General features: G+C 42.1%; 1 protein-coding gene across 1 annotated transcript in view; it reads right to left on the bottom strand.

Moving 5' to 3' along the window:
* LOC145341260 (uncharacterized) overlaps positions 1-27,856 on the bottom strand; it is a 217,210-nt gene that overhangs the window by 100,624 nt on the left and 88,730 nt on the right. Inside the window, exons 9-21 of the mRNA XM_080186186.1 lie at positions 25,976-26,047; positions 25,104-25,157; positions 19,408-19,443; positions 19,262-19,303; positions 17,503-17,574; positions 12,352-12,405; positions 11,732-11,788; positions 9,543-9,587; positions 9,222-9,275; positions 9,062-9,103; positions 6,502-6,589; positions 4,443-4,478; positions 1,610-1,765 (exon numbers count right to left, since the gene is read on the bottom strand). Coding sequence (XP_080042312.1) covers positions 1,610-1,765; positions 4,443-4,478; positions 6,502-6,589; positions 9,062-9,103; positions 9,222-9,275; positions 9,543-9,587; positions 11,732-11,788; positions 12,352-12,405; positions 17,503-17,574; positions 19,262-19,303; positions 19,408-19,443; positions 25,104-25,157; positions 25,976-26,047 — 808 coding nt within the window. The remainder of the gene's footprint in view (positions 1-1,609; positions 1,766-4,442; positions 4,479-6,501; positions 6,590-9,061; positions 9,104-9,221; positions 9,276-9,542; positions 9,588-11,731; positions 11,789-12,351; positions 12,406-17,502; positions 17,575-19,261; positions 19,304-19,407; positions 19,444-25,103; positions 25,158-25,975; positions 26,048-27,856) is intronic.

The raw sequence follows: 27,856 nt of genomic DNA, 5'->3' as shown, positions 1-27,856 counted from the left end.
GGTGTCGAGCTTCTTCAGTGTTGTTGGAATTGCACTCATCCAGGCAAGCGGAGAGTATTCCATCACACTCCTGACTTGTGCTTTGTAGATAACAATTTTATTTTTGGTGGGGGAGTTGCACAGGAGGTGAATTACTTGCCACAAGACTCCTAGTCTCTTATCTGCTCTGGTAGCCACAGTATTTAAATGGCTTGTCCAGTTCAGTTTCTAGTCAATGGTAACCCCCAGGATGTTGATAATGAGGAATTAAGTGATGATAATTGAATGTCAAGGAATGATGGCTAGATCCTCGCTTGTTGGAGATCGTCATTGCTTGGCAGTTGTGTGGTGTGAAAGTCATTTGCCACTTGTTAGCCCAAGCCTGGATGTTGCCCAGGCATTGTTGCATTTGGACATGGATTGCTTCAGTATCTGAGGAGTCATGAATAATGCAGAACATTGTACAATCATCAGCAAAGATCCCCATTTCTGACTTACGATGGAAAGGAGGTCATTGATGAAGCAGCTGAGTTGATTGGGTCTAGGATACTAGCCTGAGGAACTTCTGTAGTGATGTCCTAGAACTGGGAAGATTGACCTCCAATCTCCAAAACCATCTTCCATCGTGCCAGGTTTGACTCCAATTAGCAGAAGGTTTTTTTCCCCCTGATTCCCATTGACTCCAGTTTTGCTAGGGCTTCTTGAAGCCACACTTATCAAATGCAATGTTAATGTCAAGGGCAGTCACTTTCACCTCACTCTGGAAATCATTTCTATTGTCCATGTTTGACCAAGGATAGAATGAAGTCGGGAGCTGAGTGGTCCTGGTGAAGCCCAAACTGAGCATCAGTGAACGGGACATTGCGAAGCATGTGCCTCTTGGTAGTACTGTTGATGACTCCTTCAATACTTTACTGATGATTAAGAGTAGACTGATGGAGCAGTAATTGGCTGGGTTGGATTTGTCCTAATTTTTGTGTACAGGACATACCTGGGCAATTTATCACATTGCTGGGTAGATGTCAGTGTTGTAGCTGTACTGGAACAGCTTGGCAAGGGGTGTGGCAAGTTCTGGAGCACATGTCTTCAGTACTATTGCCAGAATATTGTCAGGGCCTATAGCGTTTGCAGAATCCAGTGCCTTCAGCCATTTCTTGCTATTAAGTGGAGTGAATTGAATTGGCTAAAGATTGGCTGTTGGGGACGTCCAAAGAAGGTCGAGATGGATTATTCTCTTGGCACTTCTGACTGAAGATTTTGGCAAATGCTTCAGCCTTTTCTTTTGCACTGATGTGCTGGGCTCCTCCATCATTGAGGATGGGGATAGTTGAGGAGCCTTCTCTTCCAGTGAGTTGTTTAGTTGTCCACCACCATTCATGACTGGAAGTGGCAGGACTGTTCAGACCAACAGTAACAACTCTTGTTATGTTTACTACAGTAACTCGTAGAACTGGAGCAACTGAAGCATGGCATTTCCAGGCTCCAACATGTTGCACAATATCATCACATGTAAACAACCTTAGTGTATACTGACACATTTTGCCTTAATAAAGATTGGAGTTGCAATTCACTGCATTACAGCATTACAAACGTGTTCAATATACAATTAAAATGAAGTTAAGTATTGTACCTGGTGAACCCACAGGACCTGGTGGGCCTTGCAACCCTGGTAAACCAGGAGGACCTGGAGGACTTTCAAATATCTGCCCAGGGTCACCTTTGTCTCCTTTTGGACCAATCTTTCCAGGATGTCCAGGTTGACCATTAAGCCCAGGTCTGCAGAGTCCTAAAGTGAGTAGTGAAATAATTAGGGACAGATACCATGCTCAGTAAGATACATCATAGAAATCATAGAACCCTACAGTGCAGAAAGAGGCCCTTCAGCCCATTGAGTCTGCACCGAACACAATCCTACCCAGGCCCTACCCCCATATCCTTACATATTATACCCATTAATCCCTCTAACCTACGCATCCCTAGACACTAAGGGGCAATTTCTTAGCATGGCCAATCAACCTAACCCGCACATCTTTGGACTGTGGGAGGAAACCGGAGTATCTGGAGGAAACCCACACAGACACGAGGAGAATGTGCAAACTCCACACAGACAGTGACCTGAGCCGGGAATCAAACCCAGGACCCTGGAGCTGTGAAGCAGCAGTGCTAACCACTGTGCTACCGTGCCACAAACATCAGCGATATATTTTTAATCTGCTGAATCTGACGTAGTGTTGGCTGTGGAAGCCACCTTCTTCTGCAAAGAGAACTCTGATTGTATGGGGTGCAATAATGCAAAGAAGCAAAGGCTGCACAACAGTGTATTGATTACTGGTAGACTAAATGGAAAGCATCTTACGAGCTGAAGATGGTAAAGAAAGGTAGAAATTTTTGTGCAGTCAGTTCTATCTCTGCATAAATATTAGCTGAAAGTCAACTATTTCTACCTTCTTCCAATAGCTCAGAAATTTCCCACTTGTTTCTGTTCTGTGCTCCAATTTCAGAAAGGTATTGACTAAATTGGGGTTAATAAGACTTGCAGGAATTATTCAGACAAATATGCACTTACCCAAAATAAGTAGTTCCAAATGTAAACATATAAAGGGATGTACTTATGTGGCAGTATTTGACAATTGACAGAGCTTAGTGTGGCATTATTCTTCAATCAGATACCTTCTTCCATACACCTTACTAAACGTAGCAGGTAGTTAACACCATATTCACCTCCTGCATGAATACCTCTCAAACCTCCTCAACCAACTGTTTTGTTCTAGGTTATGCTTTCAACTCATTCATTTCAAGCCATTTGTCCATTACCTCACACCATCGACATTGATTTCCTTCTATTTGTTCTGAGGATACGGGTGTGGCTAGCATGGCCAGCATTTATCGCCCATGTCTGTTGTCTTTGATAAGGTAGTGGTGAGCTTTCTTCTTGAACCACTGCAGTCCAAGTAGTGAAGACACTCCCTCAATGTCATGAGGTAGGCAGTTCCAGGATTTTGACCCAGTGACCATGATATGGACAGGACTTAAACTCTCCAACGGCATTACAACATCCAGCCTGTCAAATTGTCTAAGTATGTTGTGAATTTAAATTCTGTTAACTGCAGCAAAGCAGTTGTCTTTTAACAAGGATAAAAAATGGAGAATTTCATAATCCAATTTTGGAGAGGGAACTGTTTGTAGATAAGGACTCAATAAAAATTTTAAAAAATCCCCGGCAAATAGTGAGAATTCTAGTAGAAACGCAATAGAGATCACTGAGATGAAGGGACAATTTTCTGTTGTGTTAAGATGGTGAAGAACAAGCTCCATTTCTTTAAGTCACTTCGTTACATTACTGTTGTTATGAAAATTAAACTTTCAAGCCATCATTTGCACACAGTAGGCAAACATGTTATAAGTATTAGAGTAAGTGAAATGGTAAAAACCTATCTTTTATTAATGTAACAGATTCTGATACTATTAAAAATTCAGAAGAATACGTGCTGTAGTACATGCCTCAGTAAGGAAAAATGAAATAAACTTAGAACACCAGAACAAGTGACTTCAAATCTGATTTTGCTTAGGATATTGGGTATGAAATTGTATCCTCACAGAGCTTATGTAGATGCAGGGAATGTGTTCTCTGGCAGAGCCAGGTTAATCCATTAAGCAGGGTTTCAGTAGATGCAAATGATCAAGGAAATTTGTACAGAATGTTTGTTCCAGAACCTTAGCACCGTTTGTGCTGGTGGGATTTTGGCTGGCCACCAAATTCTTCGACCTCGCTGCAGCGGGAGTGTGGCACGAACAGCAGGTAAGATTGCGTCCACTGACGCTTGAATTTCTTTGAAAAATCTCTGATCTTATCTTCCATAAAATTCTCTGATCTAAAAATCTTTGATCTTTTATCTTCCATAAAATTTCAGTTTTCATGGCTTTAATAGGAATTACTGGATAAATGTCAAACAACAGAGTTTTGTTCAGTAATACTTGGTTGAGTTAATTAGTTTATAAAAATGCTGTGCTCACTTCATATTATTATGCATGCCCTTTACTTTTTCATTCACTAAATAACTTTCCTTCAGAATGTTGTGGTTTAAATCCTTTGTAGTCAATACTAACTCAAACTCGAGTTTGGTCTTGTGTCACTAGGATTGACATTTATTTTTATTCTTTCATGGGATGTGGCAAGACCAATATTTTTGGTGTCCATCTCTGTTTGCCATTGAACTGAGTAGCTTGCTGGGCTATTTCCTTTTCTAAAGAACATTACTGGCAATCAATAATAGTTTCACCATCACTGAGACCAGCTTTCAATTCAAAATTATTTTAACTAATTGATTTGAAATGCTATGAGCTGCATTGGTGAGATTTGAACCCATGTCCAATCCATTTGAACCTAAATTACTAGCCTAGTGACATTACTACTACACCACTATCACCCATAGCTTTAAAATAGAGTGAGTACAGGGTCTTACCTACTTCTCCTGTTAAGCCGGGCTGACCTGTGACACCTGTAGAGTTAGAAACAAATGGATCATTTCATTTTGTAACATATGAATCATGAAACAAGACTGGGTTGTTGCATGGCTGACTAAATATAAAACACTTGTATTTGCATCAAATATAATCATTTGGCCATTTGAGCCTGGAGAGAGTTGCATTGTTTCTGTAGCATTCAGTGCCAGATTTTTATTCTTGACCAATGTTTAAACCCTATCTTTGAGCACAAGCAATGCTTTTACATCAACAATGGATGCCACTTCAGTTTGACCCCAGCTACCATCTGGAGCTTTAGAAATAAGTGTAAAGAATATTAGATATTATCTTGTGATTACTTCAAAATCCACCATCAAAGAGACTGATGATGGTGTTTTTTTGTGTATCTTCTCCCTCAATATATCTTGCCTTATGTTCCCCTCTCACGTAACCTGCCTGCTCTTGGACCAGTTTGCATCTTTCCTGGCCTTATTTCTGTAATGGTCTGTTAAAGGTTCGTAAGATCCATCAACGTCTTGGGGTTGTCACTGTCCATAAACTTACCTGGACCAGCCATATAAAACTGCGAGTACAAGAGCAAGTGAGAGGCTGGAAATTCTGTGGGTGTACTGACACCAGATAGACTGCAGTGGTCCAAGAAGGTGGCTCATCACCATATTTTCAAGGGTAATTAGGGATGGCCTAACCAAAATGCTCAGGTTCCATGAAAGAATAAGATAAAGCAGTTTCATTCTCATCACCCACTAGCAACTCAACTTAGAGCATAGGAACCAAAGAGGCCTTTTGAGCCTGTTGCGCCATTCATTTAAATCATAGCTTTTTAAAATTCATTTGTAGAACATGGGCGTCACTAGCTGGCCAGTATTTAGCGCCCATCCCTAGTTGCCCTTGAGAAGGTAGTGGTGAGCTGCCTTCTTGAAATGCTGCACTCCACGTGCTGTGGTTTGACCCACAATGCCGTTAGGGAGAGAATTCCGGGATTTTGACCCAGCGACTGCAAAGGAACGGCAATATATTTCCAAGTCGGGGTGGTGAGTGGCTTGGAGGGGAACTTGCAAGTGGTGGTATTTCCATGTCTCTGGTACCTTTGTCCTTCTAAATAGAAGTGGCTGTGTGTTTGGAAAGTGCTGTCTAAGGATCTTAGGTGAATTCTGCAATGCATCTTGTAGGAGATTTTCACAGTAATGTCATTGCCAAGTTAATGTAAGCCCACTTGTAACACTAGTAAATAAACTTTAAAATTGAACTGTAGATAACACACAGTGCTGCTACTGAGCATTGTAAGTGGAGGGAGTGGATGTTTGTGGATGTGGTGCCAATCACGTGGGCTGCTTTGTCCTGGATGGTGTCAAGCTTCTTGACTGTTGTTGGAGCTGCACCCATCCAGGCAAGTGGGGACTATTCCATCACATTCCTGACTTGTGCCTTGTAGATGGTTTGAGAATTACCTATAAACAAAAAAACCTAGAAACTTGGTGAGAAAATGGCAAAAGATTTTGCTGTCTTTAGGTCCAATTAACCTGACTGCCTCACCAAGGGTGGGGAGAAAGGAAGAAATATTGTTAGGAAAATTGAGGAAGATTGAATTTTGTGATATTTCATTGAGGTAAATTCAGTGAGGAACAGCAAGAATGCAAGAAATGGGAGCAGCAGTAGACGATACAGCCCATTCAATACAGTCATGGCTGATCTTGGGCTTCAACTCCATTTTCCTGCCTGCTCCCCATATCCCTTAATTCCCTGCAAGACCAATGATCCGCCTATCCTAGCCTCAAATGTATTCAACAATCAGATGAGTTATACTGATTAGATAAATACCAGGGAGAGGTAATGATCACTCGCAGGTTTATATAATGTAGTGATCAGGGAGGACGATCAGTTTTAAACTGCTGAAAGGCAATATGAGAAAAGAAGTAGATTTGAAGTTTCTCTCACATGAAAGAAGCTGCAGTAATCTATTACTGACTGATGCATTGTTCACAGCTGATAACCCAGAACTTTGAAGAATGGAAATAGAGCAAATTGACCAATCCTCACCTGACAATCCTGGCTGGCCTTTTTGTCCTTTGGGACCTGGATAACCAGGAGACCCTTTGCCACAGAGTTGATCATTTCCTTCACATTGCTGCCAAGAACACAAAAGGCAACGCTGAGTTATCAAGAACAAGATTATGCAATGGGATTCTGTCGGATGCAATGACTAGGATTTCCAGCTCCTTGGGATGATTCCGACAAATTGTAGGACGAGTTTGCTCAGTGGAATTGCGGCATCCTCTGGCCACTTCATGATATTACTTCCTGAACTAACAGAAGATTTTCAGCCTGCAAACTGGTTGAAATAGTTAAAGTGTATCTGACTCAAGGGTAGATGCCATCAGATATATTTCCAATAATTTATGCTCAAATAATACTGAGTGCCAATTGTGTCAATTCATTTCGGTGACACGTGGAGGAGGGAGGGGAGAGAATTACATTTTGAAGGCTGTACAGAAAATTGCATTGATTGCTCTGAAAATTTATTTTGTAAAGATTTGGTTGGCTTGCCCCACAGGCAGCTTGCTCTTATGAGCAAGTGTAAGTAGGTACCAGAAGCCTGCCTCGACGAGTTTTCCACCTCACCCAGGTGGGTGTTCCATGGCACAGACAGCAATTCCACTGGAAACCCACCAGAAAACTGAAAATTAGCCTAATTCCAGAGAATTGGACAGCATCAGGGACCAACCTTGCAAACTCCCACTCTCCAAAAGCAAAGCTCACTGTCAATCACTGTGAGGATTTGTACAAACGATACTTATACACACAACTGAGGATTGAGAGGTGGTGTTAAGAAACTAACCAGTGTAGATGATACATCCCTGAATGTCTATGGGTTATATAAGATTTAGGTTAGGTGCATTGGCCATGCTAAATTATCCCTCAGTGTACCTGAACAGGCGCCAGAGTGTGGTGACTAGGGGATTTTCACCGTAACTTCATTACAGTGCTAATATATGCCTACTTGTGACACTAATAAATAAATAAACTTCATTAATTATTATGCACAATACAATATCATGCTCAATAATGCTCTCTTAACATCATGATGGATCTGTAGTACTTGTGATAAAGGCTGTTTGTTCCAATGTTTGATGTGACCTTAATGTTATCCCACCCTTTGCAGAGTTTTCATACAGCTCCTCTTCCTGACTGAAATGTGCATTGTCCCAAAGTGGTACTAAAACATGGTTTAAGTGTAATTGATAGCACTTGTGTTAAAAAGGCTTTTCATAAGTTCATGAATTCATAAGATATAAAAACAGAATTCAGCCATTTGGCCCATCGAGTCCACCCTGCCATTCGATTATGGCTGATATGCTCCTCATCCACATTTTTCTGCTTTCACCCCATAACCCTTCAACCCATTACCAATAAAATATCTGTCTAACTCCTCCTTAAATTTACTCACTGTTTCAGCATCCACCATACTTTGGCTTAGTGAATTCCATGGATTCACAACTCTTTGGGAGAAGTAGTTTCTCCTCAACTCTGTTTTAAATTTGCTATCCCCCCATCCTAAGTCTAAGACCTCTCGCCCTAGAATGCCCCACTAGCGGAAGCATCCGCCCCACGTCTACTTTATCCATACTTTTATCATCTTGTATATCTCAATTTGATCTCCCTCATTCTTCTAAATTACAGAGTATATGCCGAAACAGTTCAATCTCTCTTCACAATATTTTGCTGGGATCCACCCTGAATAATTGGTTGAGTCGGTTTAAGTTCACAAATAGTGATCATTTTCTGATGATATCAGAAGCAAGGGCACATCAACACGACCAATATATGGAAATGTGTATCAAATGACAAATGCCATTTAGCCCATCGTTTTTGTTTTGGATCTTTGAAAGAACTAACCAATTTGGCCCACTTCCTAGTTTTGCTTTTTCTGTTAAACATGATTTTTAATTCAATGCAATACATTTTGCAGCAAGCCAAATAAATATTTCACAAGGTCCGCTCTCAGAGAGGAAATGAGAAAAGCTGGGAAAGCATACATTTTGCTTATACCCTCTCAGGGAGTCCGTTTGAACGATAGTTTTGATATTTATCTTCATTATATAGCAAGGGTTTTGCCACTGAAGTAAGCAAATGGGAAATTGAGAGGAGAAGAGTTGGAGAAATTAGGCATGGTCTTTATTTAGCATTTGGCTCAATATTATCAGTATAAATCTGAATCCACTTTGTTTTCATATGATGATTGGGAGGCAAAGATTGAACACCCTGTCCTTGAAATCCTTAGGGTGGCATGGTGGCACAGTGGTTAGCACTGCTGCCTCACAGCACCAGGGATCTGGGTTTGATTACTGGCTTGGGTCACTGTGTGGAGTTTGCACGTTCTCCCTGTGTCTGTGTGGATTTCCTCCGGGTGCTCCGGTTTCCTCCCACAGTCTGAAAGACATGCTGGTTAGGTGCATTGACCCGAACGGGTGCCAGAATGTGGCGACTAGAGGAATTTCACAGTAACTTCATTGCAGTGTTGATGTAAGCCTTACTTGTGATTAATAAATAAGCTTTTATCTTAAGGTGTTATGCTTTTTAAACAAAGGTGAGTACTTACTGGGCCAGGTGGTCCTGGAAGACCTATTTCCCCTTTCCTTCCCTAGATTGAAATAACAATATTTAGTATGTTAACACGTTACAAATATATGGTACATGCATAATTATTACAATGAAACCTAATTGTATCGATCAATTAGTCAGAATGCACAGCAACTTACTGGAGTTCCCTCTCTTCCTGGAAATCCGAAGGCACCTGAATCACCTTTCAATCCCTGCGATACAGAAAACAGAGTTCACAACACGGTCACTCCTTTGTGATTGTATTCAACCTCAGCTTTGAAAAATGATGTCTAAATTTAAGATGGCTTATATTAGTGGTGTGATTTTTCAGTTAAAAATATTGATAATTAAGTTGTGGCTACCAAGAGATTATGGAGTAATCTTCTAAAAATGAGGATGGTTAGAAAAGCGAAAACCCTCTGCAAAAAAGCATAACTTATGAATGTCAGAATTTTATTGTTAACAGAAGTCAGACCCACCTGGTACCCTTGCCGACCCGGTGCTCCATTTTTACCTGGTCTTCCCTACAAATAATTTTTAAAAAATTATTGGAGTCAGTTTACAATTCTGTAACTCACTTTGATAACTTTAAAGAAAAAGTTGAAGACATGAGCACATATAGATTGTGAGCTACAGACTGAGATAAGCTTGATTTGAATGTTGTCATGCTAACAATAAGTCATGGTGCAAACAAATAAAGCAAAATTTTACAACGTAGAGGTTTGGGATAAATTGAGCTAATTAAGTCGGGCTTTGTATTTTGGATATTATTCAAAATTAAAGCCAAGTAATAGTCTTCATTGGAATAATATTTACTAATGTGATCAATTTGCATTTCAGAATGATGGAGACTGATTACCAAGACGTGAGCTACAAATAGAATTAGTATGCAATGTACATATTACTGAGCTGACACTGTGTGTAATGCAAAGAATACATGTTATGTATGATACAGAAATTGCATATACACTATATATAAACAGAATAGCATAAACAATAGACTGAGAATGCACAGAAAGTGGTACATTTTGCTGTTCGTTAATATCAATGAAAATGTTGGCCTAAGAAAGAACTGTTTAAACATGCTTTAAAATTACTCTGATGCTTTGCTATTATTATCAAACAGGGAGTTTGTGCATGTCATCTAGAAAAATGGCTTTTATATAATGTATAAAACACTGTAAAGAGGTCTTGTAATTCAGTGCGTCATGACACTGCCTTGGAAGCTCTGGGTTCACATTCTACTTGATGGTCAAGGAAGCTGTATTTATAACAGAGTCAAACAGGTTGTGTATCAACTGGTAAATCCTTCCAACATATACCAATAGCAGGCAGTAAAAGCCTGAGAGATTCCTGATTACCAATGTGATGCAATGAAAATCAGAGCCTCTATTATCTCTGACCCATGCACGTGAAGTGCATGTTGCCACAGCAACTCGGACTCCTTGGGGGACCGATTGGTTGGGGTCAGTTGGTTGGAGGGCCAGTGTGAATCAGATTGGTGCGAGTAGCATGGGGTTTGATCCTATTCTGGCTGGGGTGGACTTGGAGCTCCCTCCTTACCCTGCCCATGGTAGAGGTTGTGGCACTGTAAGTCAGACCTGCCTTCTAGTAGAGAACGGAAGAAGGATACACTGCAAGAGAACATTACTTTCTATATGAATATCACCTGAATTCCTACATTTATTTGGAACTATTAATTTACTTCTCCATTATTTTACAAGTAATTATACTTGAAATGCAATTCCTTATTTAGATACAGCAGGGAAGATGTCTAACTGTAAAATTTGTGACTTGTACATCATTACAGAAACCATTCAATTTTCATTCCCATGAAAATCAAAATCAGGCAGTTCCTCTGACAGGCTGCTCATTTGCAACACCAGTTTTACCCTCTGGTGATAAGGATAATAATTGAGTTGAACATAATCTTTACAATACATGCACCCTTTAGATTTCTTTATTATGAAGCTATGCAATCCAATGATTATTAAATATGCAAGAAAAAAGTCATCAGAGAGTACAACAGTTGGGAAATCATGTTGCAGCTGCATAAAACCTTGGTTAGGTCGCATTTGGAGTACTGCGTGCAGTTTCTGGTTAGCACACTACCAGAAGGACGTGGAAGCTTTGGAGAGAGTGCAAAGAAGGTTCACCAGTATGTTTCCTGGTCTCAAGGGCTTTGGCTATGAGGAGGAGTTGAATAAACTACGATTGTTTACACCGGAAAAATGGAGGCTGAGGGGAGTCCTGATAGAGGTCTATAAAATTATGAGAGGCACAGTCAACGACTTTTTCCCAGGGTGTAAGTGTCAATTACAGGTTCAAGGTGAGATGGGGGAAAGATTAAGGGCGATGTACAGGGCAAGTTTTTTTCATGCAGAGAGTGGTGGGTGTCTGGACCATGCTGCCAGTGGCTGTGGTGGAAGCAGGTATAACAACATTGAAGAGGCATCTGGGTGGGTTCATGAATAGGGAGGGAATAGAGGGATGTGGACCGAGTAAGGGGAGGAGTTTTTTTAGTTTAGTTAGGGCATCATGATTGGTATGGGCTTGGAGTGCCGAAGGGCCTGTTCCTGTGCTGTACTTCTTCTTGTTCTTTGTTCTTGTTCTTCGAATGCAGAATTTTTTTCCCCCCAAACTAAGCAAATCTGAAATCAGGTCATACCGGAGCCCCTGGGTTTCCACGTTCTCCTTTATCTCCCTTCCAGCCAAATGCAGAACCCTATAAAACAAATGAGGAAGTTTTCTTTTATTTAACACCAATCAGAATGCCAAAGGATTCCACTACCTCAAACATCCAAAATCTAACTAACAGCAATAAAGATATTTTATTCTTTGCCCTCTTAGGTTCAGATTAAGACTAAGTGCTCCTCTACTTAAGTGGAACTAAGCATTATTAGAGGAGGGGTGGTGGCTTAGTTGTATTGTCTAGTAATCCACATACTCCAGGGTCTGAGGACCTGGGTTTGAATACTCACCAGGGCAAATGATGAAATTTCAATTCAATAAAAATCTGGAATGAAAAGTCATTGGGTTGAATTTTGTGGCCCCATTATGGAGGGATGAGGCTGGAAAATGTGGTGGGGCTGGAAAATGCAGCGAGCCATTCAAAAGTCCATTGACTTCAGCAGGAGAGGAAAGTCCCACCATCAGAAAGTTCCACCTGGAGTCACATGTAGGCCACACCAGGCAAAGACAGCAGATTTCCTTCCCTAAAAAACCAGATGGGTTTTTTATAACAAAACAATTGCTTAGAATAATAAATTAATCACCACAGATACTTACTGGTAAACCAGTGGGGCCTGGAGACCCTGGATCTCCCTGAGGTCCTGGATCACCCTGCGGAAGAAAGTAAAATCGTGTGACTGGAATTCCAATTGATACAATTTAATACATGTACCTTTTTCACACTAATTCTGGATGTAAATGTTTTACATTTATTTTGCATTTATCACACTTCTAAGTGCCACACCGGCCAAAATTCATACACAGCAGCAGTAGTCACAATTTAACAGGTACCAACGTACAAGTTGCATCCATAAATGCAAGCTATTATGAAGAAATTGTCAAAACATAAACAACTTACCAAGTAAGGATCAGTGGTCAGCAAACAGGCTATCAATTAATACTATTAACATAGCAACTAGCCAGGAGGAGAGGGGAATCCAATTAAATTACTTAAAATTTTCTTTTGAAAATTTTTCTTGTTGCCATCTTGTTTTGTTATACTTCCAACCAAAGTCCTTCTATCTTACCTGTCAACTTGTCAACTCCAATTTACCCATAATTTACCCACTCCAACAACTCCTGCATGCACACTATGAAGGCCCCACTACTCTGGTCTTGGGTCCTAGCTCTCTCCTCACACAAATCTGTTCTGTGATATGCCAATAACATTAAAATCAATCCTTCTCAGGCCCTATTTTAAATTACAATTACCTGGGCCAGGATTTTACTGGCACACCTGCCTGAGGCTCATAAGACCAGGCCTGAGGCCAACGGAGAATGCCATTTTCTGAGCCTTGCCCACCCCAATTTTGAGATGGGTGTGCCAGTAAAATCAGGACCCTGCTGTCAACACGTAGCCCACCTTCTAGGACATAGAACAGTACAGCACAGAACAGGCCCTTTCGCCCTCAATGTTGTGCCGAGCTGTGTCCGAACCCAAGATCAAGCTATCCCACTCCTTATCACTCTGGTGTGCTCTATGTGTCTATCCAATAACCGTGTGAAAGTTCCTAAAGTGTCCGACTCCATTATCACAGCAGGCAGTGCATTCCACACCCCAACCACTCTCTGAGTAAAGAACCTACTTCGGACATCCCTCCTATATCTCCTACCATGACCTTATAGTTATGCCCCCTAATAACAACTACATTCACCCAAGGAAATAGTCTCTGAATGTCCACTCTATCTATGCCCTCTCATCATCTTATAAACCTTTATTAAGTCACCTCTCATTCTTCTCCGCTCTAAAGAGAAAAGCCCCAGCTCCCTCAACATTTCCTCATAAGACCTACCCTCCAAACCAGGCAGCATCCTGGTAAATCTCCTCTTCACTCTCTCCAATGCTTCCACATCCTTCTTATAGTGAGGTGACCAGAACTGCACACAATATTCCACATGTGATCTCACCAAGGTCCTATACAGTTGCATGATAACCCCATGGCTCTTAAACTCAAACCCCCTCTTAACAAACGCTAACACACTAAAAGCCTTCTTCACTGCTGTATCCACTTGAATGGCAACCTTCAGAGATCTGTGGATATGAACCCCCAAGATCTCTCTGTCCCTCCACATTCCTCAGATCCTGCCGTTGACCCTGTAATCCGCATTCAAGTTTGTCCTACCAAAATGAATCACTTCAGACTTATCAGAGTTAAACTCATCTTCCACTTTTCTGCCCAGCTCTGCATCCTATCAATGTCTTTTTGCAGCCTGCAAGAGCCCTCCACTTCATCCACTACTCCATCAATCTTGGTGTCATCCACAAATTTATTAACCCACCCTTCAGCTCCCTCTTCCAAGTCATTGATAAAAATCACAAATAGCAGAGAACCCAGCACTGATCCCTGTGGTACACCGCTGGTAACTGGCCTCCAATCTGAAAATTTTCCCTCAACTACCATCCTCTGTCTTCTATGAGATAGCCAGTTATTTATCCAATTGGCCAAATTTCCTTCTATCCCACATCTCCTTACTTTCTTCATGAGCTTACCATGGGGAACCTTATCAAACGCCTTATCAAAATCCATGTATACGACATCAACTGCTCTACCTTCATCCACACACTTAGTTACTTCCTCAACTAATTCAATCAAATTTGTGAGGCAAGACTTACCCTTCACAAATCTATGCTGACTATCCCGGATTAAGCTGTATCTTTCCAAGTGGTCATAAATCCTATCCCTCAGGACCTTTTCCATTAACTTACCGACCACCAAAGTAAGACTAACTGGCCTATAATTACCAGGGTCATTCCTATTTCCTTTCTTGAAGAAAGGAACAACATTTGCCACTTTCCAGTCCTCTAGCACAATCCCCGTGGACAGTGAGGACCCAAAGATCAAAGCTAAAGGCTCCACAATCTCATCCCTAGCCTTCCAAAGTATCCTAGGATGTATCCCGTCTGGCCCAGGGGACTTATCAACCCTCAGGTTTTTCAAAATTGCTAATATAATCTTCCCTCAGAACATCTACCTCCTCCATCCTATCAGCCTGTATCACACTGTCATCCTCAAAAACATGGCCCCTCACCTTAGTGAACACTGAAAAAAAGTATTCATTCATCGCCTCTCCCATCTCTTCTGACTCCATGCACAAGTTCCCACTACTATCCTTGACCGGTCCTAACCTCACCCTGGTCATTCTTTTATTTCTCACATCAGAGTAAAAAGCCTTGAGGTTTTCCTTGATCCGACCCGCCAAGGACTTCTCAAGCCCCCTCCTAGATCTCCGAAGCCCTTTTTTTAACTCATTCCTTGCTAACTTGTAACCCTTAAGCGACCCAACTGAACTTTGTTTTCTTATCCTTACATACACTTCCTTTTTCCTCTTCAACCTCCCTTGTGAACCATCATTCCCTCACTCGGCCATTTCACCCCCTGCCTGACAGGGACATACCTATCAAGGACATGTAGTATTTGTTCCTTGAACAAGCTCCACTTTTCATTTGTGCCTTTACTTGACAGTTTCTGTTCCCATCTTATGCTCCCTAATTCTTGCCTAATCACATCATAATTACCCCTGCCCCAATTATAAACCTTGCCCTGCCGTGTGACCTTATCCCTCTCCATTGCCATAATGAAAGACACCGAATTGTGGTCACTATTTCCAAAGTGCTCTCCCACAAACAAATCTAACACTTGGCCCGATTCATTACCCAGTACCAAATCCAATGTGGCCCCACCTCTTGACGTCTTATCCAGATATTGTGTCAGGAAACCCTCCTGCACACACTGTACAAAAAGTGCCCCATCTGAACTATTCAATCTATAAAGGTTCCACTCATTGATGCAACACATGCACATATATGAAAAACAAGTTATTGTACCTTCCCACATACATTGTCACTGCTCATGGTAACCGGCTCTAAGTCTCAATTTTGCAGGGAAGTGCTACTTCTCCACTTGTCTATCTAAAGTCCTGCATACATCAGTGATTAGTCTCTAGATGGAGTCAAGCTTTTTGCAGCAGTGGGGGAGGCCATTAGAAACACAATAAAATCATTGAACTGCTGTGGGAATGCAATCTGAGTCTGTGACAGTTCTGAAATGTACCTCTGCTTTCCTCAATTCAGCACCAGTTTGCACTTCCAACTGGCAATCGACCAGGCGATATATCACATATATATAGTATATCTTTTCGACTGGAGTATATCACCGACTGAATTTTACAGCCCCCACTCTCTCCACCCCTCACTCTCCAACAATGTGTTGGCAGGCAGGGTCCCTGTAATTAGCTGCCGCATTCCACCCACCCCAAGGTGGTGGGAAAGGAGTCGGGCCCACCAATTTAAGTGGTCAGTTAATAGGAATTAACCTGTGGCGGGAGAGGCCCACACCAAAGCATCCTGTCCAGCAGCACTCACTGCTTACAAGGTCAGTGTCCATCTCTAGTGCCCTTCTTCCAAGACTGTCCACCCCAGTTCCCCCTCCACCCCGCCCCAAGGCTAGGGACTCTGGCACTATGTTAGCCCCATGTTTTAATTTTACTATTGGTTTGTAAGAAATGTAAGCTACTTAATTTTATTTTAACAACTACCCACATTCTTAACATTTCATCATTAAGTTAAATGGCCGTTACCATTATAGATCAGTACTATCCCAGGAGGAATACTGGAAAATTCTCATTTATTTGAGTTGTGGCTCTGAGCGGTCTCAGTACATTAAATAAAAACCTATCTAACATAGCACTTTGGATTTAAAAAATAATATTGTATCTTTACTTGATATTCCTCGAATCTCATGCACTGATGAAAATAGAAGTCACCAGTGTTTTATACAGTGTAAGAGGAAATAATCGAGCTTTATGGAGAAGGAGGGGTATCACATGGAGGAGAAGAAACTGATTACATTCGTACTCATGAACGGAAAGAGAATAATTTAATTGTTATTCATGGAGAGTGTAAGTTACACTTTGTAATTACCCGGATAGTTTCTCAAAGAGCTGATGAAGGGGCAGTGCTCCGAAAGCTCGTGCTACCAAACAAACTTGTTGGACTTTAACCTGGTGTTGTGAGACTTCTCACTATACCTCTCCCAATCCAATGCCATCATATCCACATCATTCCTCAAACAAGGCAGATGCTAGCATTGACTGACAATTGAATGTCTTCGGCAGTTGTGTCAGTATATCTATTGCGAATCATTATTTTGCATCATTATGCAAACCCAGAAATGTATTTAATTTTATTGGACAGCCGCTTTTCTATCCACTAAAGTATTGTGAGATTTACAAAACAAATGACACACTCAGTAAGGATAGTCTCTGTCCTCTGTCTCAAGGCTCTTCACTGGTCAGCCTAGATTACAGGTGGGATGTTGGACATTACTACCCTCCCCCGCCCCAACTATGGCATGTTTTGCGGCAGTGGAGGATGCCCACCATTGGCTGGTGATGGGATCCTCCGGTCCTGCCGCTGTCAACGGATTTTCCCATTGATTGCGCACTCTGCCACCGGGAAACCTGTGGCAAGGGGTCGCTGTCAGAGGGACTGGAAAGTCTTGCTAGCGGGAATGGCCAGAAAATTTCTGCCTATGTGTTCAGGACCTAGTGTAGATTTTGGATCCACAATCTGTTGACTCAGATGGAGCTATGCTATCAACTGATCCAAGTTCACACTGAAATACAATAAGAAATGGAATGTTGGTACTTCAGCATAAATCAAAGCCATATCATTGAGATTTAAGTGCTGTATTAGAAAGCATAGCCTACCTTCTGTCCTTTCTTCGTAATGGTTGGACCACCAACTGGTCGATAAATAGGGCCAGGAAGACCTTTCACACCCTGTTTCCAACATAAGCATCAATTTATCAGAAGATATTATAACTTGAGAAATGGTTAATTGGAACACATCTACCATTCAGCAGTTTAGACATAATTACAGAAGCGTGTTTGAAAAAATATCATAATTATAGGAGCAGAATCAATCAGTAGCACGGTCTGCATTCAGCTGGTCACAGGGCAGCTCAGTGGCACAGTGGTTAGCACTGTTCCCTCACCCAGGCTTGGATCACTGTCTGTGCAGAGTCTGCACATTCTCCCCGTGTCAGCATGAGTTTTCTCTGGGTGCTCTGGTTTCCTCCCACAGTCTGAAAGATGTGCTGGTTAGGTGAATTGTCCACGCTAAATTCTCCCTCAGTGTACTCAAACAGGCTCCATGTGTGGCGATGAGGGGATTTTCACAGCAACTCCATTGTAATGTTAATGTAAACCTACTTGTGACACTAACAAATAAACTTAAAACTTAAACATGCTAGCTCTCAGTGGTTTCAAAGTTAACAAAGGCTAACATCTCAAACACATGGAATGTAAGACTCCTTGCATAGCATAAACAATCCAGCCCAGCCAACACAATGACCCAGCAATCGGTTGGTCTGCTCCAGCTAACTCGAACAAAGATAACCATTCACATATCCTAATCTTCAATAATGATGCTAATGGCCCAAGTGTTTGAACACAATGGTTTCAACATGAGACCCTCATTTAATAACTTGAAATCAGTATCACAGAACTAAGACTTTGACCAGTTGACTTTCTTTAAGTATGCAGTCTTCAGATCTTGGTGAGTTACAGTTTGACCTCCAATGGGAATCAGCCTGTGCAGGTGGCAGATGATAGACCTCTGACCGTCATCCAAATTCTTGGATTTTTACCTCCAAGACTAACTCACACCATGTGCCTTTTGCCATTGTGGAAGTCTTGCTTCTGGAAAGACAGGGTCACTATACAGTCAACTTCCCCATTAAAGGAACATTCCATTTGACTTTTGATTCTGGACTTGGAACACAAGTGAAACCTAACTTGTATTTTATTGTGATCCTGCACTGAACGCGCTTCCTTTTTCCTTATTCCCCTTCTATTGTGTGAGTGCGAAGGGATGAACGTTACGAAACCTCTCCCACCTTTGTGTGTGTGTAAAAATAAACCAACCCTTCTTATTTCATCACACCTCAAGTTTGCTGGGCAAGTTATTCATAGAGGATTGGAAGACTCTAAATTTAATGATCTGGGAAAAGACACCACTTATAAAGGGGGAAATCAGAATGAAAATAAAAACACCTTTCTATTTATGGATGAGTAGTGGGCAGGGAACTCAGGGCAGTTTAAATTGACCATTCCTGAAATAACACCTCAGAGGTTGGTATCCCTTCACCAGATTTCCTTTACTTACAAACTCTATTCAACTTCTGGACTGCTTCAGGTAGAAAGACAGAATCTGGAGTGCCAGTGGACCTAACACTCGCGTGTTATATATAGGTGAGGCTCCCTGATTGGGCAGGTTATTATGACCTCAATCAGGGAGCTCATACTCCAGAAGGCCAACTTCAAGGGTCTTGGTAAAGTCACCCCTCTCCTGTCCTTATCAATGTCCATTTTCCACGATTCATGGTCAATTTTGTTTAAGTATACAAATTGTTTGATGTCATATAACTCATTCCCGATCACAATCCTAATAACAAATTTCTGTTACCTTGTCACCCTTGGAACCCACAAAGAACAATCCCATGTTGCCCTGCACAAAGAAAAAACAATCAAGCAGGTTTATATTTCATCAAAGCTTTAAAAGAATCATTTTAAAAGATAGGAAGGAAGCAAAGCTGGCTCCACACATTTTACCTTTGGTCCTGGATGACCAGATGGTCCTGGTGGACCCTACCAACAAATAGAAAGATCAGAAATTAAAATCAGGAGTGTGAAACTGCTTGTTCAGTTTTGTCAGATCACATCTGGCATATCTCAACAGCTGTTCAGGCAGATGGAACTGCAGCAGAATAAAAGCCTCAATTGTCCCCGTCTCCTTGCCATGGGATCAATGTTTCATTCTGTCAAGACACAGGTGGGAGCCGGTGTGCAACAGTACACCCATGCTGGAAGATATCATGCACCAATGTCTTCCTTTCTGAGCTCATCTCCCAAGCCTTTTGACAACCAGTAGATGGTGATGGGAACAGGATTGTGTTCTCCGAAAGCTTCTAGTTATTATTACATGCCCAGACATGGGAGAAAATCATCCTTGCTTGCAATGGATAGCCAATAATCATGATCATCAGGTCACCAATAAACACTACTGCAAAATTGGACTCACTTACAAAATCATTCATCAAAGGTAGGGGAGACTAAAACTGCGGGCATAGGTTTAAGGTGAGAGAGGAGAGATACAAAGGGGTCCAGAGGGACAATTTTTCATACAGAGTGTCTGCGACAAGCTGCCAGAGGTAGTAGTAGAGGCAGGTGCAATTTTGTCTTTTAAAAAGCATTTAGAGAGTTACATAGGTAAGATGAATATAGAGGGATATGGGCCAAATGCAGGCAATTGGGACAAGCTTAATAGTAAAAAAAAGGGCGGCATGGACAAGTTGGGCTTAAGGGCCTGTTTCCATGCTGTAAACCTCTAGTACTCTGTGACATGCCACAGAACAACAAATGTCTTATGTGTCATGCAGTTGCCATTCCCGAATGGGTCTCACTGGCCAACTTTGGACTCATGGGAGATGATCATCTTTACTTGTAACGGATAATCAATAATAATGTCATCAGATGGCACCTATAAAAATAACGGCAAAATTGGACTCATTTACGAACTCCTTCAGTTAAACAGTTTGTGATTTGATTCAGAGAACACTGTGTAATTGGATAAGTTTGCTTGTTTCTTAAGTTGCAATTTCTTGTATTCCTTGGAAGTGAATGTTATATTTTAGTTTTGCTCTGTGAATTGAAGATAATGTAACCTTGTTATTTTCCCCATGCTCCCCATGTCAACTTTAGGTGGTTGGGTAGTGGGGAGTGGGCGGGGTAGGGGTAGTGCATCTTCAAACCTTCCTTCTCATCCCTTCTCCTGGACAAGAGGCAAGTGAACCCTTGTCCCAATTCCCTCAAGTCTCTCTACTCCATCCTTTCTTATCTTCTCTGTTTGATTTATAATTGATTTGGTACCAGGATTACAGATTACTGCATTAATATTGGATCCTCTTAGTGATATGATGAATTATATTAAAAGTCATTTTAAACTGCCTTAGTTTTCTGAAGCTTCACCTTTATGCCTTCAATTCTTATTACATGGAAATATTTTCCACAAAAAACTGGTTTCATTGCAAATGTGCCTTGCTTTTTTATAATACTTAAAAATGGCAAATTTGTAAATTTGGATAGCAATGGATACTTTGAGGTAAAGTCTTTCCTTAACTAAAATGGGTTTTATTTTGGGAAATTACACAAATATGTCAATCCTATTGCCTGCACTCTCCATTACAATGCCCCACTCCCTTTTGGTCGATGCATTTTTTATATTAATTCCTTCCTAGTTTGGCAGGGGGGAGACAGAAGAGAAGTTTGAAGAGAGCACAGAAGTTAGAGAGCACATTAATTAGTAAAGACAGTGTCAGTAATCCCAGTACTGGACAGATCAGGCAAAAGCAAGCCAGAGAGCAAAGGAAGTCCAGATTAAACTGCATTTATTTCAATGCAAGAGGCCTGACAGGCAAGGCAGATGAACTCAGGGCATTGATAGGCACATGGGACTGGGATATTATAGCAATTACTGAAACATGGCTAAGGGAGGCTTAGGACTGGCAGCTTAATGTTCCAGGGTACAGATGCTATAGGAAAGATAGCACAGGAGGTAAGAGAGGAGGGGGAGTTGCACTTTTGATTAGGGAAAGTATCATAGCCATATTGAGAGGGGATATATCCGAGGGTTCGGCCAATGAGTCTATATGGGTAGAACTGAGAAATAAGAAGGGTGAAATCACTTTAATAGGGTTGTATTAGAGACCCCCAAATAGTCAGTAGGAAATTGAAGAGCAAGTATGTAAGGAGATTAGCTCCAAGAAAAATAGGGTGGTAATAGAGATTTTAATTTTCCCAACATTGACTGGAACAGCCATAGTATTAGAGGGTTGGATGGAGAAAAATTTGTTGAGAGTATTCAGGAGGAATTTTTCATTCAGTATGTGGATGGTCCAACTAGAAAGGGGACAAAACTTGACCTCCTGTTGGGAAATAAGGAAGGGCAGGTGACAAATATGTTAATGAGGGATCACTTTGGGACCAGTGACCATAATTCTATTAGTTTTAAGATAGCTTTGGAGAATATTAGATCTGTCCCAAAAGTTAATATTCTAAATTGGGACAAGGCCAATTTTGATGGTATCAGGCAGGAACTTTCAAAAGTTAATAGGGGGAGTCTGTGGGAAGGCAAAGGAATGTCTGGTAAGTGGCATGCTTTCAAAAGTCTGTTATCCAGGGTTCAGGGTAAACACATTCCTGTAAGAGTGAAGAGCAAGGCTGGCAGAAGTCATAAAAACCTGGATGACTTGGGATATTGAGACCCTGGTCAAGAAGAAGAAAGAGGCACATGACATGCAAAGGCAGCTGGGATCAAGTGAATCTCTTGAAGAGTATAGGGAGTGTACGAGTAGAGTTAAGAGTGAAATCAGGAGGGCAAAAAGGGGACACAAAATTGTTTTGGAAGATAAGGCAAAGGAGAATCCAAAAAGCTTCTACAAATACACAAAGGGCAAAAGAGTAACTAGGGAGAGAGACGGGCCTCTTAAGGATCGACAAGGTCATCTATGTGCAGATCCACAAGAGATGGGTGAGATCTTAAGTGAATATTTCTCATCAGTATTTACTGTTGAGAAATGCGTGGATGTTAGGGAATTTGGAGAAATAAATAGTGATGTCTTGAAGATTGTACATAGTACAGAAAAGGAAGTGCTGGAATTCTTAATGCGCATCAAGGCAAATAAATCCCCAGAACCTGATGAAGTATATCCCAGGATGTTGTGGGAGGCTAGGGAGGAAATTGCGGGTTCCCTAGCTAAGATATTTAAATCATCGATAGTCATGGGTGAGGCCCTTAAGATTGGAGAGTGGCAAATGTGCCTTTGTTTAAAAAGGGCTGCAGGGAATAGCCTGGGAACTACAGGTTACATCTGTGATGGGTAAATTGTTGGAAGGTATTTTGAGAGAAGGATCTACAGGCATTTAGAGATGCAAGGACTCATTACGGACAGTCAGCATCGTTTTGTGAGTGGAAAATCATGTCTCACAAATTTAGTTGAGCTTTTTGAAGGGGTACTCAAGAAGGTAGATGAGGGCAGTGCAGTTGATGTTGTCTATATTGACATTAGCAAGGCCTTTGACAAGGTACCGCGTGATAGGTTGTTGCATAAAATTAAATCTCACGGGATCCAGGCTGAGGTATCTAAATGGATACAAAATTGGCTTCTTAACAGAACCCAGAGGGTGGTTGCAGAGAGTTGTTTTTCAAACTGAAGGCCTATAACCAGCAATGTGCCTCAGGGATCAGTGCTGGGCCCACTGATATTTGTCATTTATACTAATGATTTGGATGAGAATACAGGAGGCATGGTTGGTAAGTTTGCAGATGACACCAAGATTGGTGATAGAGTGGACAGTGAAGAAAGTTAGCTCCAATTTCAACAGGATCTTGATCAATTGGGCCAGTGAGCCAACGAATGACAGATGGAGTTTAATTTAGACAAATGCAAGGTGATGCATTTTGGTGGATTGAATCAGGGCAGGACTTCCTCAGTTAATGGTAGGGTTTTGGGGAGAATTACAGAACAAAGAGATCTAGGGGTACATGTTCGTAGCTCCTTGAAAGTGGAGACACAGGTGGACAGAATGGTGCAGAAGACATTTGGCATGCTTGGTTTCATCGGTCAGAACATTGAAAACAGGAGTTGGGACATCTTGTTGAAGTTGTACAAGACATTGGTAAGGCCACACTTAGAATACTGTGTGCAATTCTGGTCACCCTATTATAGAAAGGATATTATTAAACAAGAAAGGGTGCAGAAAAGAATTACTAGGATGCTACCAGGACTTGATAGATTGAGTTATAAGCACAGGCTGAATAGACTGGGACTCTTTTTTTCTGGAGCATAGGAGGCTGAGGGGTGACCTTATAGAGGTGTATAAAATAATGAGGGATAGTCAACATTTTTCCCAAAGGTAGGGGAGTCTAAAACTAGAGGGCATAGATTTAAGGTGAGAGAGGAGAGATACAAAAGTGTCCAGAAAGACAATTTTTTCACACAGAGGGTGATGAGAGTCTGGAACAAGCTGTAGTAGTAGAGGCGGGTACAATTTTGTCTTTTAAAAAGTATTTAGATAGTTACGTGGGTACAATGGGTATAGAGGGATATGGGCCAAATGCAGGTAATTGGGATTAGCTTAGGGGTTTAAAAAAAAGGGTGGCATGGACAAATTGGACCGAAGGGCCTGTTCCCATGCTGTAAACCTCTATCACTCTATGACTCGTCAAGGGATGTGAGCATCATAACATTTGTTGACCATCCCTAATTGTCCTTGAACTGAATGGCCAGGTAGGCCATTTCAAAAGTTAACCACAGTACATGGATCTGAGGTCACATGTAGGCCAGACTGGCTAACGATGGCAGATCTCTTTATCTAAAGGGCATTAGTAAATTAGATGGATTTTCATACCAATCAATGATGTTCGCCATCACTAAGCTTAACTTACAATTCCAGATTTTATATCAATTTAAATTCCACCAGTTGCCATGGAGGGTCCGTGAATCCATGTCTTAGAGTATTGGCTTGAGCCTCTTTACTAGCTCAGTGACATTACCATTCTGCCACCATTTCCTCCTAATTGGGAATCATGTACCATAATTGGCTCTTAGAAAGTCTCTAATCCTTCTGTGGAATGTTTCTATCACAACAGGGTAGTATGGGGGTCTGTGCCACCAGCAGGAAGCTCACCCACATTGCCCACAAATTTTCATCCATTGAGGAGTTCTCCGCCAACAATTTGGAAAATTATCCCCATGGATCAAAGGGCTGAGAACCGTCTTGTGTCCTTCATGTATAGATTCCCTGCAGTTCAGAGTGTTTTTGAAAGTGCAAGTGTTGCTTTACTTTTCTCGTGCGGCTCAGTGTTGGGCTTGGGGCTGCTCCTGTGCTAAATGGTTCCACAAATTCCCAGGTGTCAAGTCTGGTGCATGCGGTATAATTTAGCTTCCCTCAGACAAAATAGAATAAGTTTATTTGCTTGACTGATTTTCCTGGATCTTCTTGTCTGGCAAAACAATTTCACTTTCTTTTACGCTTAGCTATTTCTTGACCTCACCACTGGCAGTGAGGTACAGTATTGTCTGAGATACAGAGCTGTTGAGACAATATTGTGATTCAAAGTTATTAGAGCGCAAAATTAAGGCTAGTCTGCTACTAGTGAAGTATATATCATGCTAGCAGAAGCAGTCATCCTTAATCCTTGGCATAAAACGACAGGGATCTTTAATGTAGAAAAATGAGACACTTACCAAGAGGCCTTGTGGGCCACTAGATCCTTGCCACCCTGGAGGTCCTGGTTGACCCTTAAATGAGATAATTAAAGAAATGATTTTTTTTGCTAAATGCTTTGGACTCTTGACTAACAAAAATCAATTTATTCTCTGGTGGTGTCTGATGCAAATAATAGTTGATATTCAGGAAGACCTCACATTCTGTGAAGGAGGAGCAAGGTTTGCTGCCTGGCCATTGGGAGACTACCCATTCCCCTGACCTCACCAGGAAACCCCTACCAACAGAGGAAGGTCTGAGGCTGTAAGTTGTAGCATGTGTCTGCAGTTCTACAACCATTACCTCCAGTTGCATAAAAAGTGCGGCATGTAATTTGGGCACAATGAAAAGGATGTGTACCAAATACCAATGGTTGCACATAATGTTCAAAATGGTGTCCCTCAGAGGGGCTGTTGATAGTTGAGAAGCCCCACCCCCCCCAACAAGAAACATGCCTAAAATTGAAAAGAACATAAATCTTTGTCTTCCCCTTGGTAACTCATTCGCAGCCAGGCATTCCAAGCAAGTTCTTCATCTGCCAGGATCTTATTCAAATTAACAGGTGGAATTTCTTAGTAACCTTCAGTGTGTCCTGCTCTCTGAAATACTGTCAAAAGCGAGTCTGTACCACAGACTGTTGTGAAATCAGGGCTGTGGTATCACAGAATAAATATGAGTGAGGTGTCAGTTAGAATTAAGTGGTAGTTGAGACAGTAGCAGCTAAACAGCAGGTTGTACTTTGCCCAGTTTTGAACCCTACTCTGTTATAACAGATATTTTATATCTGATCAGCGTCATCCTATACGTCAAACACACCAGATGTTAACGCATGTGTTTGGAATGTCACACTTACTGGAGGGCCTGGAGGGCCTGGATGTCCACGACTTCCTTTGTTTCCTGAAAGTATCAGTCGAGCGGGTTCACCCTTTAGAGATAAATGTATTGCAAAATGAATCAGTTGTGGCATTAATGACCCCAACACCCGCCCACAACCCAGGTTAGCAAATATTAACTCCATACAGTTGTGTAACTCCAAGCCTATTGAATAGACGGAAACTGCACACAGTTGTACAACAATTTAAACCAACCCTGGTAAAAGAGGAAGTAATGTATGCACAATCAATAGGCCAGCATTTTCCGATTCCCCTCCCGCCGCCCCCACTGTGGCAGGTTTTCCATTGTCAGAGGCAGCTGTCCATTGGCCATCGAGTGGATCTTCCAGTCCCGCTGAAGTCAATGGCCATTTGCATTGCTCAGTGGCCACACTGCTGGGTGATGGGAAAGCCAGAAAATCCCAGCCTAAGACTGCACCAGAGCCATCCTTCTTCGTCTCTTATGTATCAGGAGATACTTATTCATCTGTTGTCCTCGGACGTTTCCAAAAACAAGATTTGATTACTGAGAAGAATACCATTGGCCCTATTTTACCATTTTGATTCTAAGTGTTGGGCTGGGAGTGTTTCAGATCCAACTTTTAGACCCGTTCTGAGACACCCACCCCTCCCCACACACCGCAACCCCCCCCCAACCCCCCACCCCACCCCATATGCACTCTGCCTGAAAAAAATCTGTGAGTCTGAATCGCGCTGCACAAGCCTGTGGACGGGATTTAACGCGCCTGAAATCCTGCAGCTCCAATTGGAGCCTCCAACTACTTATGCTCAGAATTTAAAAAATGATAGAATACTGGTCCCTTACCACATCCCTCCCAGGCCGGATAATGCCTACCCCTGGCCCCCACAGACGCTGCCCCATCCCCACAGCAATACTGACCCTCTTACCCCCTCACCCGCAACCCCCCCCCCCCCCCCCCCCGCCCCCCCCGCCACCCAGACCGAAGGCAGGCCCCTCACCGATCTCAGGCAGAGTGGGAGTGGACCTCCCCCTTCCCCCTCACCGATCTCAGGCACAGTGGCAATGGACCCACCTTCCACCACCCCCACCCCAACCTCCCAAACCCCTGGCTCCCCACCACCCCCTCCAAACCCGGCCAATTTCAATTTAAATTGCATGCAAATGCACTTAAACGGCCGTTGCGCCCGTTTTGGGCATGGTCCCGATTGCAGCCATTTTCAGGCCTTGGTAAAGGGGGAGCAGGCACGGAGCTGGGCATGGATTGCATTATTCACCTCAAGCCCGACTTTACCAAGTTTCCGTGCCTGAAAACAGACACAACACCATGGTAAAATCAGGCCCTATAAGTCTGAAACGTCCTTCAGAGAATGTTTCTTTTGACTGTTGCTTTATGCTGTTAATTCTGGCTTGCAACCTGCGTTTAAATGCAGTCGACCAATGGGCGTAACTTTGAGCTCGTGTTAGCTGTCAGTATAAATGTCAATGTGATTCCAAAATCCCACAAGACTCATGACACGAGATTCTCGTCGGTGAGATCTTGTTTCCCGATTTTCCACGCCTGTAATATGATGATGTTTTCATCCAGAAAGGTTTCAATAAAGTTTCATAAATCTCAATATCATTATTGGGCTTCCCTGCAAGTTGTCCCCCTCCTCACTGAATACTTTATCAACGTGACATCACAGCAGCGACGTTTACAACCGCTTCAGAAAAAAAACGAAGCTGTCAAGGGGAACCCACCGGTCAGTATAGTCCGTGGCGAAAAGGGAAATACCAGGCAGTGCTCTGGCACTGCCAACCTGGTAGTGCCAAGGTGGAACTGCCCAGGCAGGCCCTCTAGAGACACCTGTTGGCCGGAGGTGGAGGAGGGGGAGGTCCC

The sequence above is a fragment of the Carcharhinus amblyrhynchos genome, chromosome 3, assembly GCF_965287045.1.
Source record: "Carcharhinus amblyrhynchos chromosome 3, sCarAmb.v2.hapA, whole genome shotgun sequence".
Classification (NCBI taxonomy): domain Eukaryota; kingdom Metazoa; phylum Chordata; class Chondrichthyes; order Carcharhiniformes; family Carcharhinidae; genus Carcharhinus; species Carcharhinus amblyrhynchos.
Note: the sequence above shows the minus strand (reverse complement) of the source record. Positions and strands in the feature narration are given on the sequence as shown.